We start from the raw sequence: 16,304 nt of genomic DNA, 5'->3' as shown, positions 1-16,304 counted from the left end.
TTTTATTTTGTGGAAACAGTCTATATCAGTTGTTTTATGGACATGCCACTGCTTTGTTGTCTCTACACCAATCAAATCATGGCCCTCAACTGTACACAATTGACATAGGTAACACCTGTAATCCTGATATCGGGGTTACAGCTCATTTCAAGTTGATGGGAGATGTTGTCCATCACTTCGAGGTGCCAGGTTCAAAGCCAGCATTTCACAAAGTGTCCCAAGTGCAAGGCACTGAATGTGTCCACACTCCAGGGGTTCAGGTCTGCGTCTGCCCCTTCGCTCTGCTGTGTTAACCTACTTCATATGTAGGCCTTCGTACCTCACTTTAGTCCCAAATAAAATGTGATTCAACTTCCCTTTTTGTCTTTTTCAGGCTGCTATCACAGGATTCTCTCCTTTTTCCGGGGAGCTTAGCAGCAGTAACATGAGCAAAGCTCCTTCAAATAGAGCTTCATTGTCTGGGTGTATTAGCTGCCAGTGGATCAGAATGTGAGATAGGCCTAGGGCTGCTCAGTTTAAAGTCAGTTCCACAGGCTTTGCACGCAGGAAATCTGTCAAGTGACAGCGAGCAGATCGAGATTGCGCCACAACTGGTGACGCGCACTTCATTATCCACATCTTTTCTATCAAACAATTCAAAGCGCCAGTCTGTTATACGTGATTAAAGTTGATAATGATCAGTGTGTTTCTATACAAAAAAAAACTTCAAAGCTGCCGTCTGCTTTCAGGAATAGAGCATGGCTCAAGTGAAAGTACAGACCTCAGCACCCCTGGCTGGTCCTGGCCTCTCCCCCGGAGTTTCCCCGACGGCCATGGCCAGCCCAGGACCCCTGGGTCTGCAGCCCTCCGTCAACGGCACAGGCCCGGCCCCCACACCCGCCTGCCCTGCTCCTGCAGTCGGATATGGGGACGCCCCTGTGTCTGCCACATCGCCAGGTAAAAAAACGCCAACAGAATAGTCTTGTCATTCACGATAATTAGCTCATTCGACTTCGATATAGTTCTGTCTCTGGTGCCGTAACCGTGTTACTCAGTATACTGTGTGTGCTGCTGTGCTCTGTTTCAGGCCCGCCCCAGGAGAACATGGCAAACCCTAAAGAGAAAACTCCAATGTGTTTGGTGAATGAGTTAGCCCGTTTCAATAGGATCCAACCACAGTACAAGCTCCTCAACGAGAGAGGCCCTGCACATGCTAAGGTAAGAAATGGGGACATGACTCTGACGTCTAAAGCAGTGTCGATGAAGGTTTTACTAACTTAAAGAAATCTCTGATTGTCTTTCATCTTTCGTAATACCCATTCATGCTGAGGTAATACATACTTATTTATGGCATTTCCTCCTGTGATGAATTCCTTTTCATAATTAAATATATCTCATACTATACGGCATCCAGAGGGATGTTGTTAAAAGAATAAATAGCTGCTGTGGGTTTATTTCTCTCCCTCTGGGTGTCACTGCTTCAGATCTTCACCGTGCAGCTGACTCTTGGGGAGCAGCTGTGGGAGGCTGAGGGCACCAGCATTAAAAAGGCCCAGCACTCCACAGCCGCCAAAGCACTGGACGAGAGTGTCCTTCCCAGGCCGGCGCCCCGCTCCCCTAAAGTGGACATCAACAGCAACCCAGGTACTGCAGCCGCAACCACATGTCATCGTACTGTTGACTAAGAATGTGTCTGTGAAGGATGACGTTCAAACCCACTTGCTACTGACGTGTTAGGCCCGGGAATAGCTGGTATTGTACAGGTGCAAAATGGCTATTTTAAGTAAGGCAGAATGAAACAAAGCAAGTTCATGTCTGTCATTAGGCCCTGAATGCAGAAAGTGTTTTTTCCCCAACTGAAATATTTCAAGTAATTGGAAACAGCCCGTAGTGCAAAGACTAATCCAAGTTTAATTTATGTTCAATACTTTATTCAATACAAATATACAAAGATGTGACTTTGGCGGTGCCTCAGCTTCAGCAGCAGATAACAGATGCTGGCTGCAGCAGCCAGACAAAGTAAGACGGGATAATGACCGGTCAGAAAGAAAGTGGACCTGTTGAGCTTCTCATTAGGTTGTCAATACTGAGCTTATTTTTTCCGAGCGAGACAGCTGGTTGTGCCTCCTCTTATTTGTACTCTATTTGACCTTTTCTAAGTACATGTTATATTTGCACTAAGATGGTGTTTTTAATGAGAAATCTGCTCTCAAGCTTCCACACACTTAACCTTAAACAACCAGTTCCCATTTGATGTCAAACTACACACTGTATCAGTTTATTTACGCAAATGTTCAATCCTCTCTAAATTCATGAGCATGTTAACATCTCACTGTTTGTTTTGTAACCGTTTAAAAAAAAAAGATGTTATTCTAAATTGAACATGGAGCACATCATTTATTTAATACCGTCAATTAAAAATGTGTGGCAGTGGAGGTAGTTGTAAAATACATGAACTCTGGAATTGCACTGTAGTTGTAACATACTGCGGATGCATTATTTAGAGCTGACGGCATAACAGAAATGACTAAACAATATGACGGTACGTGATTGTATGGAGGAGTAGGAGGGACTCTTTCCCTGTTTGCTCTTCCGTATGTGTCTGAATGGCAGATTGCATTATTGTTTTAAGTTTTCACATCTTTGCTGCTTTGAGATGGACGGCAGTCCAAAGTATCCCAGCAGGCCTGGAGCTAGTCAGACAGGACATTTAACAATGACCGCTTAAAATATAATGAAAAGGTTTTAAGCATCCAACACAGAATACAACATTTATAGCGTAGTTACAATTCTTTATTGGCCTCTGACCTCTCTGTATCCGTATCCTGTAACTGTACAACAAAGTATCTGATGGAGGGAGTTATGAGAGAGAGAACAAACAGCATCAACATCAATCTATCATCTATTGTCAAGCACAGAAGGTCCCTCCATGGACACCACTACCAGTGAGGTTGCGTTGGTGCCCTCTTGTGTTCGGAGGGAGATCGAGAGGCCTCAAAAGTCAGAGAGCAGCGTTTTCCTTTTCATGTGCTAGTGTAATCACAACGAAGAGGGCTGAGGTTAACGGTGAAGGGGATCGACGTCACAATGAATTAGCGTCGCGCTATTCTGTCTCCATTATTAATGGAAAGTTTCAGTATTTTGGTTTTTCACCTGCAGGAGTTTGGCTTCCAGGCGCTGCTGGATACATTTAAATAAGCCATGTTTAGAACACAGACAGTACAGACCCACTCAATGAAGCCTCAGTCCAGACTTGTGTTTTTACCTCTGGCCAAATTAACACCACTACCCCCTCTTACCTCTGTGGCATTGAAGTAGTGGAAGACCTCAAAGCCAGCTCTTTAATTTAGTTTAATTAATAAAGAAAACCATGGAGATATTATGTAACATCATGGGAACATTTGGGATATATATATATCCTAAAAACTGAATTTGGAGCTTCAGTTTGATTTGCTGATGTTTATAAATAATTCTGACGATGCTTGGTATGTAATGTTCACAACAAATGTATTAATCTGTCATATTTCCTGTCACTTCCAGGCAGTATAACACCCACAGTGGAGCTGAATGGTCTGGCCATGAAGAGAGGGGAGCCAGCCATCTACAGGCCTTTGGACCCCAAACCCATGCCCAACTACAGAGCCAACTACAACTTCAGAGGGATGTTCAACCAAAGGTGAGCTCCACAAACTGAACCAGTGACACTGATTGTCTAAGCAACGGGGGTGAGGTGTCACGAGGAGCTATTCCAGTGAAATCAAACCAAGTGCATCTTTGTTAACGCATTCTTTAAACTAGTCATTATCCCATATTTATCGTTTTCCTGAGAGAGACTAGCGTTTTCTTTTATTTAACCACTTTGGAAAAGCTTCCTTTTGAAAGGCCATGTGGCTAAAAACGCTGCGGAGAAGGTGAGCTTTGAGATGTGTCTGACTCAGCGTGACCATGTTCTTGATATATTATGGATGGCCCCAAACTGCACCGTCTCTTTGATCCCACCGGCTTCAGATGTGTGGCAGACGTGGCTCTCCACTCCATGTGTTTTCTGAACAAATGAACGTGGTGCCCTCATGGGGTCCCTTTGCACTCAGTCTCTGTCAACCTCCTTCTTTCTTCCCTTCACTTTCTGTTGCTTCACTGGAGCCATCCAGCCATTTCCGAAACTCCATAGAAAATGCCACAGAGGTGCAATTAATGATCGCCTCTCCCTCGGTGCAGGAATGTTATTTGGGACGTGTTTGACTTGCCCTCACGTCAAATCCAGGTACACTGAGAAAGGACAGGGCGTCACTTTTTTGGGTTTAGTAGACTTATTATAATACCATTTCATATACAGAGGCAAGGTGGCATAAGGTGTTTGCAGAGTTGTGAGGCTCCAGAGCACACACTGTTCCTCCGGGATATGTGTGTGTTCTATGCATCGGGTCATTCTCGGGATCCCCTCCAGGTGGCAGTGTTCGCTCATTTTCAAAATCCTGAGCCACTGCTTTTATAAGGTGATGAGCACCCATTTTGTAACAGGCAAGGTAGGAATGTGGTGAATTAATATAGGTTTTCATAAGCACAGATCTCTGCAGTGTAATGTTGAGCGTTTTTCGTGCAAAGCGCTGCTCATTAAGGCGCAAAACACGCACAAAAAACCTTAAGGGAGAAGAGAACACGTCTTGTTTTGCTTGCTGCATAAACTTTGGCTCATTAAAGTCCTACGGTAAGGTATTCTGACGCCAAATGTGTGTGATTTTTTATTTATTTCTTTAAATGTGGATACGTTGCCAGAAGAGTCAGTGATTCAGTTGCAGTGTTGGGTAACGTGAGTGTCGTAGTCAGCAGACTAGTCTAGCATCTGGCTCACATCTTCTCCTATTTGATCCACGCGGGAACAAACAGGAGGTGGAAGACAAATGTCTGTGGGGTAGAGGAGAAAATGTGTTTCCCAGCATCTGTCTGTCAATGTCATATGTCACAGGGATGAGTTTCTGTTTTTGTTTTCCGACGCCGTTTTGTAAGGAAGAGAGTAGGGTGAGGGGATGTGTGTGTGTGTGTGTGTGTGTGTGAAGACATTGGGGTATATATTATCCCAAGGTCACTTATGTTTTCATTAGGTCTCTTTCTTTCAGTGTAGTCGAGCCCCCGGATTAATGAAGGCGAGACCTCCTGAATATGAATCCTCTTCATCAGATGACTGACTATGTGGCGGAGTGACAGGCCATACTCCCAATCGGTCACCTTAACGACGCTGCGGGTAAAACGAAGGTTTCTATAAGCCCATGTCCTTACCTATTATGATGAATAAGAGTGATCCGGAGTCATGTTGATGGAAAATCTCCCCATTAAAAGGGCAACCCGGCTCTGATCCATCAGCGCTCTAATCACCGCCAAGACCAGTATTGATTCATTCAGAAAGTGCCCTGATGAGAAAAGATGGCGATAATATGAAATGTGCATTTATCAGCGTCTTCATGAATCTTATTTATGGTGAAAGGGCCTGTGCATAATATCTTGCCGTCCAAATCCACGCTTGGATCTGTAGTCCCGCCGTCATAACCACACCATTGTTCATTCTCAAGCGCGTTTATCAGCTTATTCTCTCGGTGATTCTGCTGCGATAATGAAACATTATACGGACATTTTAGCCCAAATGATTCAATCATTTGAATCAAGAAAAACATTTTTTTCTTATCAAGAAATATATGACATAATAAAATCCCTGACTCGCGTGTTATCGTTGGAACACCTGATTCCAGTGACTCATACTGGACTCCTCCAGTCTGTCCGAGGCGCTCCCAGCTTTCCTCCCGCTGCTGCGGTCCCGGTGGGGGGGTGGGGGTGGTGGTGGGGGGGGTGGTGGTGGGGTGGGGGGGGGGGGGGGTAGCCTGCATCCTGCGTTCAGTCAGAGCTGGAAATTTTGGATAGGACTTTCTCTGTTAGAGCAAAAAGCAGAGCAGTCGGAAGCCGCCCACCTCCTCCCGGCCCTCATTTGTTTATGATGGTAACACCATGTTAGCTGGAAGAACAGTGGGCTGAGTGGCTGGGGCTGCTTTTGCTCCGTGACATTTCCTCCTGCGATGGTATTCAGATACCGAGCTGCTTTCTCTTGTCGGGAAACGGGAGAGGAGGGAGTGGGTCGTATGTTGTAGTACCAGTCTGGAATTTTACACCAATTGAAGCGTAAATAGAGCTTCTGTTTTGTATTTATTTTGAATGCCTTGCATCTTAACTGAGTGGGAAAACGATGGAATGGAATGATTTGTTATTCAGGTGTCACTTGTAATGACGAACCCACATGGAATTATCGCCAAACTCTACATTTTCGCTTCTTCTACGAACCGTTTTTTGGCATCTTCCAGATCGTTCGATTTGATGTTTCAGGCCGATATCTTTACAGTTTCGTGTTATATGCCCCAGCAGGCTGCTGTTCTCACTGAAAAGCGAATAACCCCACCGTACGCTACCTGCACAGCAGAACAGCTGTCAGACACAGTTAGCGACTAGCTGGTGGACATAGTGGGTGCATCCCAAGTCTCGTACTTGCGTCAACGGTTTCCCCTCACTTGCGTCTTTTCCAAGGGCCTCGAAACCACGCGAGGAGAGAGGAAACAAGGAAATGTGTTTTAAGAGAAATGAGACGTCCTTTCGTCTGTAGCGTCGCGTGAAGCGGCGTCTGTTTCTGATGACGGCGGCCGCTGATCACAGCTGGATCGGCTGTCAGTCGGCTTTAACAGCTGGAGAGGCTTTTGACGGAGTCCACATGCACTGTACTAATGCTAATAAAGACACAGTTATCATCACTGCCAGAGCAGAGGTGTTTCCTCTCTGTAGCCTGCTACCTGTTTAACAAACTGCATTGAGTATTTATACTGTGTTCTGTGTCCTGCTTATGAGCGCAGGACTCATTCCTACCAGCGGAATGCGTTTGTTTTATTTGTGAATTATTTGCGTCTGTATGTTTTGAAATTCTGATTGTGAAGTCATTATTAAATACCTCAGAATATGCTTATGGTTTCTCTTGAAAACTTGAGTAAATCTATTGGCTAAAACACCCGATGATAAATGTTGTAAAAAGTGTTTCTTGCTGATAGACGGACAGACTCTCCGGCTCTCTCTGACTTTAGTTGTATCCATGATACAAGTTGTTGAGGGAAATAACAGATCACGAAAAAGACAATTCTTTTGTCAAAGTTGTTTGTGGTCCTTTCGTTGCTCAGAACAACAATGAACATATATTTAAACCAGATGGTGAATCAGAAAGCATATCAAGTTCATTCTGGTATGAAACTCCCGTGATGTTGAGAGAAATCCGATCGGCTGCAGCGTCCAATCAAATAACCGATGAACGACGAGGGGGGGGGCGTGTCGGCCGTTAAAACACTTCCTGGGAGGCCGCGCTCGTGCGTCCTCGCTCATGCATCCTGCCTCGCTCCTCCAGGAAATGACAAATAAGAGACGTGGGATGCACCCAGTGTGAGCTAAAGAGACAGATGTTTCCCTCTGGAGTTGGTGGAGACCAAACTAGAGTTCAAAGGAGAGTAAATATTAGACGTACCCTCTCGAGGTGGCTAGTCAGAACCTACAACAATGAAAATCAAGCATTAAATACGAATATCAACGGCGTTACATACTTGAGTGCTGAGCTTGGCTTTTCATTTCGTCACATAAAGAGTTAAAATGTTTGTATTCTAGACTTGCCTTTAAAAGTGCATGACTGTGTCGTTGTAAAGTCAATGACGGCCTGTGTGCCTCGGTTCTTCTGTGTGTTCTGTGCACGCTCATGTAAGAACTCTAAAGACACAGTTGCCATGGAAAGATAATTATCCTTGAAAAATGAATACCCTTCTCGTGCCTGCAGGACATCAGAATAACATCACACAAAGAGCACGCACGCACGCACGCACACACACACATTCACACACATTCACACACATTCACAGGTATGCTTTGTCATCTACATCTCTAATTGGGCCGACCTGGCTCACTGAAAAGGCAGATCTGCCCGCGAGCGCTTTTCTATATTCAACATTTCCTCTCATCTCTTCCTATGTGGACGTATCAGATATCCTCTGAGGTCCTCTTCACACACACGGTTGCCGCTTTTTTTTTTTTCTCGCTCACTTTCTCCCACTCAAGTTTATTATTTTTTTCTACAGCTTACTGGCCTGTTGGGCCTGAGACTCTCATAGAGCCTAAACGGGACACTGTGTGCTCTGTCGTCCACTCAGACATTCCACAGATATGATTTCTCTCACTCTTATCCATCCCGTCGTCACTGCCAAAGCCCACAAGGTACATTTATTGCATTATGTATTTTCTTTTTTCAATCATCATGCGTCTGTGAAGATCAGTAAATCAGACGCTTTCACTCGGGATAGTTCAGAAGTTTCCATGGGCTTCGTGCCAGAACAAAGGACAATCCGTCCAAATTGTGAAAATGGGTGTAAACTCATAAAGCAGCGTTTTTATAGAGGAGACTGTGGGGGTGGAGGAGTGGAGCACAGGTCCAACATAAACAAATGCTTCGAATGATTTGTGCTCAACAGACTCGACGACAAAGAAGTCCGCTCTGCCCTTTCATCTTCTCTCCTCGGAGTGGAGTTTTGTGTTGCGTATCCCTGTGTGTCGTCCTCTCCTCTTTTGCCTTGATGTATTGAATGTATAAAATGAACCCGAGACCACTTTGTACAAAGCAGGTTACACCAGTAGAAATACCTTTTGTAATCCCGGCCATCGGTATGTTTCGCAGGGCGAGTCGGACGACTTTAGTGACCTTCCTCGCAACAACTCGCTTCTGTATTTTCATAGAAATAAACACCTGGCGTCTCTTCTCTCAGGACGTCGGAGTCAAAGACATTTCTGTCAAGACTCAACGGCCGTTCAGAGAGTGCATGTGATCTTGTTGCCGCTTTTCTATTTCCCAACATTGCTGCGCATTCGCTCTGCAGAAAAGCAGCAACTTCATCACATTCATCCCGTGTACCCGGCAAATCCCGGCTACTGAACCCAAATTCCAGAGATACTCCGATAGTGGTTTGTGATGTCATTTCAACTCACCCTGCAATTATGTTTCATCCCATATGTGCAATTTTATCCTATTTCGTTTCCTATATATGTTTACATAATGAAAAAAAAGGCACTTTTCAATTACACCTGCGAGCCGAGTGCAAAGTGATTCCCTTCTGCTGGGCACTTGCTCTGAATACTAACTGATAGATAATCTTATGCATTGCCTCTCAGGATGCTGATGCATAGAAGCATCACGCTGCACATTTAAGTCTTTTGTGTCTTTACAAAGACATTTCTGAACAGGCCTTTTTCTGTCTGTATTCATTTTCCTTATTGTATTCATATTCACACACCGTTGTATTCTGCATGCACGGCTCTCGCAGTGCCATGTAACAGTTAGCGGACCGCTCTTCTCGCATCTTTATACATCTTTTTCGATGCAGGGAAAGTCAAAAGTTTGTTCTGTTAAATGACGCCGTACTTCTTCTTCGGTGGTCCTGCCACTCGAGAGCTCACCGGGAGTCTGAGCAACTGTATTTTACATCATGTAATTGGTTCGCTCTCAGCACGAGCAAACCACGCTTCAGCGGAAAAATGCACAGAGTAAGTAAGAGCGTCAGTGTGCTCGTGTGTTGAACATCTGAGTTTGAACTTTCCTTCATAAATTAAGCAATTAGCCACTGTAAGCCATTTGTAAGCCACTGAATTATTATTTGTCCTATATGTAAGCTGTTCCGAGAAGATTCTACAAACACTATAGCAGTTAAATATTAAGATGTGAATACATCTCTGATACACATTCAATCTGGACAACAGACAATTAAGAAGAAACGTTATCAGTCGGTAGAAAATGACGCTTGACGAAAATCAGAACGGCTTCTATGGAAACCAAGTTTGGCCGTAACAAATTCATGTTATTTCTTTTTTTAGGAAATGGCACAGGAGATTTTCTTTAACAAAGCAATTAATTTTGCTCTCTTAATGACAATGAACATGAAACAGCAGGTCCCAGCGCAACATTCTTAATGAGGACAGCAGGCTCTGATTTTAGACGGATCCCCCGCCAGCCATTCCCCTCAGCCAGCCAAGTCTTAAACGTTGGCACTAGCAGGGCATGAGGGTTAAGAAGTCTTTTGATTTGATTTTGCTATGTCACAAATGCACACACATGGTGTAATGGCTTTGCACACACTGGCAAGCCTTCTATTACTCACTGATTTCCGGTGCTTAAGGAGAATTATTCACGCAATGCCTGTTTTTAGTCAGATAATCTCCATTGGTTTCTTTAATTACGGGCATTAAATCGGCCCTTTTTAAATTTTTTTAATTGAGTAGCCCTCTTTGCATGCTTTCCTCTGTAGCTTGCTACCTGTCAGTTACAGTGCTGTTAAGCTATCATGTTTGGAAACAATACTTGATTTACATCTGTGACTCGGCAATAGAGTGTGACAGGAGAGTTGGGGTCAGTTTACATGGGGCCGTGGAAAGGAGGGCACACTGATCACAGAGCTCGCACAAAGAGAGCTTTAATCTCTCGGTCCAAAATGAAACCCACAACAAATGGTAAAAACAATGAACGCTGTCAAACTGGACAATTTAATTAAACTCAAGTTATGAAACCTCTGTTTTTATGAACTATGTCTGTTAGCAATTCTTGATAAATAGCCGTTGTCGGTAAAGGTAGTCTGTATGAGACACCAGCAGTACATGACACAGGAGGGAGACCTTCTCTGAGACGGCTACAGGACTCACACACACACACACATACACACTTTCTCATTATCACTTTTCAAACACATATTCACACTCACTCCGTAAACACCCTAAATTGGCTTACATTTTGAAAACGTTGAACTTAAAGCATAGGTTTTGTTCGTATACAGTTTTATAGTTTATGACTTGTCACACACTCGTTAGTCAAGTTGTGTGAGTGTATGCACCGTTGATCAGTTGCCACTATAAAGGCTCTTACAGGGTAATGGAGAGATTACACAAAATCCTCAGAATTAAAACTCTCAAAACTTTTGCAGACTGGAAAAACTTGATGCTAGCAGTATAGTATCAGGCTAAATGGCAAACAAAGGACCCATATAATGTAAGCACAAACTTGATTACATTCCACAAAAAAATGTAAAACACTTCCAATACAATCATCACATTTGATCCTGATCTTTTCACCGTTGTCGTCATGCTTAGAAATATGTTCCCTTATTTATTTATTATTCTCTGGATGAGCCATTAGTGGGCTGAAACAACCATAACGTGTCTTCCTGTGTTTCATGCTGCTTAATTGGCAATTACCTCAAATACATACCGGTAATTTCACGTGAACCCACAGCTCTGCCATCGCAATGAAGGTCTCGAACCTCAGACCAAACTCCCATAGCACCATGGGAGTTGCTGTTTTGAGCACTGTGTTACCTTGACTATATGGACTGTTTTCCAACACCACTGTGTATTTTCTACATTAGCAGTTGCGTGAGGCAGAAGGGAAGGAAAGCAAAGCAATCAATGACGGACACGGGGAATGAGGTGCGGAAGTGGGAGGGAGAGAAAACAAGTAAAAGTCTGACAACAGATCGGAAGAAAGTGCAGCTGGTGGACGAGGGAGACGGTCCAAGTTTTTGCATTCTTTTCTCCCCCCAAATATCTGTCACCCTTTTAATCACGGCACAGCCCCGCAGCCCTTTACAAGGCTCTGAGTCAGTTGTGTGTGTGTGTAATTGTGGGTTAATCCATACAACTATTTGTGTTTGCATGTGTGGCCAGTAGTTGTGCTTGTGGTCGAGCTTTGTGATGCCGAAAGACAAAGTGGAGTCCAATCCCTCTTTCATGTCTTGTTATTTGTCTTTGTGTTTGGTTGGCCCACGTTCTTCTGTCTGCTGCTTTGCTGTAGTTGAATACATGTGTTTCCATCCTTAAAGAAGTTGTTCACCGCTGAGAAGATGGTCTTTTCATAAAACTAGGCTGTCCATGCAGTAGAAAGTCACAAATAGGTTTTTTAAATTGGTGTGACGTGACGAGCAAAAACGGAGAAATGGGGCTCTGATATTCCGATATTTCTGATTTGAGTAGAAACAAGTTTATATCTCATAGAAAATAAATACACCGGCAAACCAAAATCACACCACAATGTTTAGTTACTAAAAATAGTAACAAACTAGTTCATACATTCGTTAAATAGAGAGATTTAAAATAATAGTATACACAACGAGGCTGTAAAGGCGGACTAGTCGGCGTGATGACATTTTTTAGTCTCATTTAGCCACTTCTTAGCAAGCGCAATGAAAAGTTTCAAAATTCATGAGAGGGGTATTTACTGACGTATTCTTTGCCGTAGAACAAAACATATTGAAATCTTTTAATCTTGTAATAACCACAGATCGTATTTCAGACCACTAACCAGAAACCATTCAAATATCCCACTGACTTTGAGACAATGGAACCGGAAGTGAGAAAATGCTAACTCGTCAGAAAAATCACCAACAAACTATCCTACTCTACTATAAATGCAAGAGCCCAACCATACAAAGATCACCCACGTATTAGATATTGTTGTGCTGCATTATAAAAACTCATGTACATGCACTGCGGAAAAAAGTCTTTCATACCTTAATGCGCATTTCATTTGATTTCTAATGACTAATGAGGGGTTGAGGTGACCACCAATGGGGTTTCTAACGACCACCGGTTGACTGGGCTGATTACGGGAAGCGACGTATTCCAAACAAAACTTAATTGAATGCGTGCTCATGGGCAAAATGGCGGGTTTACGACTAAAAGGAAGTGCTGCATTTGGTTTTCATTTCTGCGGTCTGCACAAGTTTGCCAGCTGAAGCTGTTGAAATGTTCACTGCTTTCTATACACTACCATCTGCAACTGGTCGAGGTCATGTGTTAAGCTACAGGCCAAATATTTTTCCGTTAACTTCCGTCGAACTACACGAGCTCTTGCAAGCGCCATGTGTTTGCATTTTGCTTTTTTTTTTAAATTCGATTCAATTCATCTGGCGTGGTCACTATTAAATAACATCACTGTGAATGATGCAAGATTTCCCCAAAACGTCATACCTCACCGACACAGCATGTGGTACATGTGACCATGTTTTTTTTGACATTATATAAATAGAATAGTGACATGATCTACCTGTCGGGTAGTGTAATATACGTGACTTACGGGCCTATCTGGTGCCTTTTAATACATTTGTTACAATGTAATCTAGCTGGTGGATGAGAGGTGACTTGTTCAGTGTAACACATGCGGTGAGGGAGGATCCGCTTTTTCTACACAGGCAATTTAGAAAGGAAGTATTTTTCCGTGCCGGAGGAGAAAATAGTTTCCAGGACGGACGAAATGTCACCCTGTCATTTAATAATTGCAATGCCATATCTCCCATTTCCCAGTCTATGACTGTGTGTGGGCCCAGAAACTCCAATGCCTCTGAATGTGTCACACACACACACACACACACACACACACACACACACACACACACACACACACACACACACACACACACACACACACACACACACACACACACACACACACACGAGTCTTTGAATGATTAAAGATGAAAGAGTAACCTTAACTAACGCCGCCCACATTAAAGAGAGCTGCAGGGAGGCTTCGTTCCTCAAAGTCAAAGTCATTACTCGCTGCTAAACGCAGATGAGTTATCATTTGATTGAGTTGTGTGTTGTTGGTTTTTTTTCTTTCTCTCACTCAGTCACTCATCCCCGAGTCACAGCAGATACACACACAAACACGCACGTCATCACACACACACACACACACACACACACACACAGCAGCGTTTCTTTAAATTCTTTCTTTCTCTCCCTTTCAGCGGTCTCCACACCCTCCCTACAGGTGTCCTGGTCCCTCTCTGTAATAATAATAATAACAAAAATAACAGTTGATAACACAGAACAGGCAGATCCAGCCAACATGTGCTGATTTCTTTTTTTCGTACTGGCCAAAGAGCGCTGACGTGATTTTCCTGCCTTTTTTGACGTGTGTGCGTGTGCTCGCCTGTGTTCTTGGCTTCGCTTGTGTGTAAGCCACTACTTTCCCACGTTGTGGAGTAGGGTCTCCCACAGGCCTCCCTCCATGTCCCCCTCTCTCTCTCTCTCTCTCTCTCTCTCTCTCTCTCTCTCTCTCTCTCTCTCTCTCTCTCTCTCTCTCTCTCTCTCTCTCTCTCTCTCTCTCTCTCTCCCCCCTTCAGTCTCCCTCCTCTCTCTTTCTTATCCCTCTCTCTCTCTCCCTCTCTCTCCTCCTCTCTGCACCTGTACTCGGCGCTCCAGCTCCCAGCTGCTCCCATCTCGGCTCAGCGCTGTTTGGCCGGAGCCCATGTTGCACTTGGCATGTCCTCTGAGACCCTGGGGCCACACTTGACGTGCGAGGGCCAGGCAGGCCCCCGCCCAGGGAAGGCTCCCGTGGCCAGGAGGAGCTGGGAGCAGACTGACGAGAGGAGGGCTGTGGGGCCGGAGAAAAGACCTGCTGGAATTCTGGGAGTAAAAATGCTGACTCATTGTTAGTCCTGCTGGGCAGGAGATTTAGGAAAGACATGAAGGGAGGGGGAAGAAGAGGGGCGATATTCAGAGAAATGACAAACGTGTTCTTAAGAGTTATCTCCTAAGAGTTACTGTTAGTAAAGAGGCAGTATTTCCAGTATTTAGGTTTTAAGAAAATACCAAAAATGCTTCAGTAAAAAGGAGAACGTACTCGAGTTCGAGGTTATTTCCTGTTTATTACAGCTTGAGTCATATTGTCATACTTTCGGTCTAGTCTCTATCAGCTGCGATAACTCTGTACTGCTGAGGTCTGGAGTTTTTCAGTGAAATGTCTCGACAGCTGTGGATCTATTTAGTGCAGATGTCCACGGTGCCCCAAAGGATTAACCAACTATTTAGTTGAACCCCTGTTTATTCATATAATGCCATCAGCAAGTCTAAGCTTTCACTTCTCCATTGAAATATTTCAACATCGGAGTACGAACTGTTGGATGAATTGCAATTAAAGACGTTTACATGCTTTTCTGGATGAATTGTAAGGCAACTTTGGTGATACCCTGACTTTCATAGAGTGCCATCATCAGGTCAAACTTTACTTTGTCCAAAACTTTGTTTAATGACCGAATACATGTAAAGCTAATGATATTTCCATCAGCCTCAGCTGTATTGTAGCCTGCTTTTATGCTAAAAGATGGTTAACATTATACCTGCTAAACTTCAGTATGCTAGCACACTGATGTTAGCATTTTGTGCTAAACACTACCGTGTCTAGGTACAGGCCGGCTAGCATGGCTGTAGCCTCTTAGTCCTCTTGTACTTTTAAAAGAGCTTACTTGAAACATTTGATCGCAGTCATTTCAAACTTTAGCATACAGGGTATTCCAGGGGAGTGTTCACAGAAAGTGCTTGTTTGGCTGTTGTTGAATATGGCCGTACGACTTGAGACCTCCTTTATTTAATTATGTGTGCGGTGTTGAAAGAAACCGTGAACGTTTCCAGTGCATACAAGGCTTTCCCGTCCTCTTGGGTTTTCTAACTTCTTGGGTTCCCCAAAATTCCAATCGAGTAATTAAATCTCACATCTCACTGCCGCTGCATTGCCAAGTAGGATGTTTTGGTGCAGCTGAAAATGAACAGATGCGTATTCACGGGGAAAAAGGGATTGCCACGTTTGTGGAGAGCTTGTTTTAACTAACCACCACCATTCAGTAACTACTCATCTTCAGTCATTAAAAGCTCAATGATTTGGCCAAACATGAGAATATTGAGTACATTTGGCACCAGACTCTAGTCAAGACGCCGTACCATGAATCTCATCTGCTGCTATCCATCTGTGTCTACCACATATGGCGTCTGTATGGCCTTGTGAATATAAGTGTATACTGGCAGAGAAGAAAGAGGACAGGGAGACGGATATTAAAAAAAAGTTTGGATTCCTCTCCTCTCTTCTTAGCTTTCCCACTGTTTCTCATTCCTTGTCCTGGATCCGGCAGACATTCTCAGCCCTTCTCACCCTGACCCAGGAGGGGGGTATCACACACGCGGACTCGCAGACCTCTAAATCTGCTCGGTGACAGCTCGGTCCCGCTCTGTCAAGACCCGAAGAAAGAGAGGAAAATCTATGTTCGGGGCCAGAAGAAAGAGGAGAGGATATATGTGTCCCTGCGCTTTGTTTGCCGTCCCCGTGCTGAGATTCAATAGCAAGACATCAGTCAAGTGGTTAGCCAGCGGGCCATTGTGTAGTAATTGACCCTGATGAAGTGGTGGGACTTTAATTTGGGAACAGTGTAAACGGTGTGGATTGATGGCTT

At 44.0% G+C, this 16,304-nt stretch overlaps 1 protein-coding gene across 2 annotated transcripts in view; it reads left to right on the top strand.

Annotated features, from left to right (window-relative positions):
- The window catches only part of stau2 (staufen double-stranded RNA binding protein 2), a 74,003-nt gene that overhangs the window by 680 nt on the left and 57,019 nt on the right, over positions 1 to 16,304 (top strand). For both annotated transcript variants that reach the window (XR_013767561.1, XM_079181904.1), the window contains exons 2-5: positions 729 to 936; positions 1,067 to 1,197; positions 1,464 to 1,623; positions 3,520 to 3,655. Coding sequence is in view for 1 of the 2 variants with exons in the window: in XM_079181904.1 (XP_079038030.1) it covers positions 738 to 936; positions 1,067 to 1,197; positions 1,464 to 1,623; positions 3,520 to 3,655 (626 nt within the window). In the remaining variant the exon portion in view is untranslated. The remainder of the gene's footprint in view (positions 1 to 728; positions 937 to 1,066; positions 1,198 to 1,463; positions 1,624 to 3,519; positions 3,656 to 16,304) is intronic.

This window comes from Pholis gunnellus (genome assembly GCF_910591455.1).
Source record: "Pholis gunnellus genome assembly, chromosome: 20".
Taxonomy (NCBI): domain Eukaryota; kingdom Metazoa; phylum Chordata; class Actinopteri; order Perciformes; family Pholidae; genus Pholis; species Pholis gunnellus.
The sequence above is the reverse complement of the archived record's forward strand: the minus strand, read 5'-3'. Positions and strand labels throughout refer to the sequence as shown.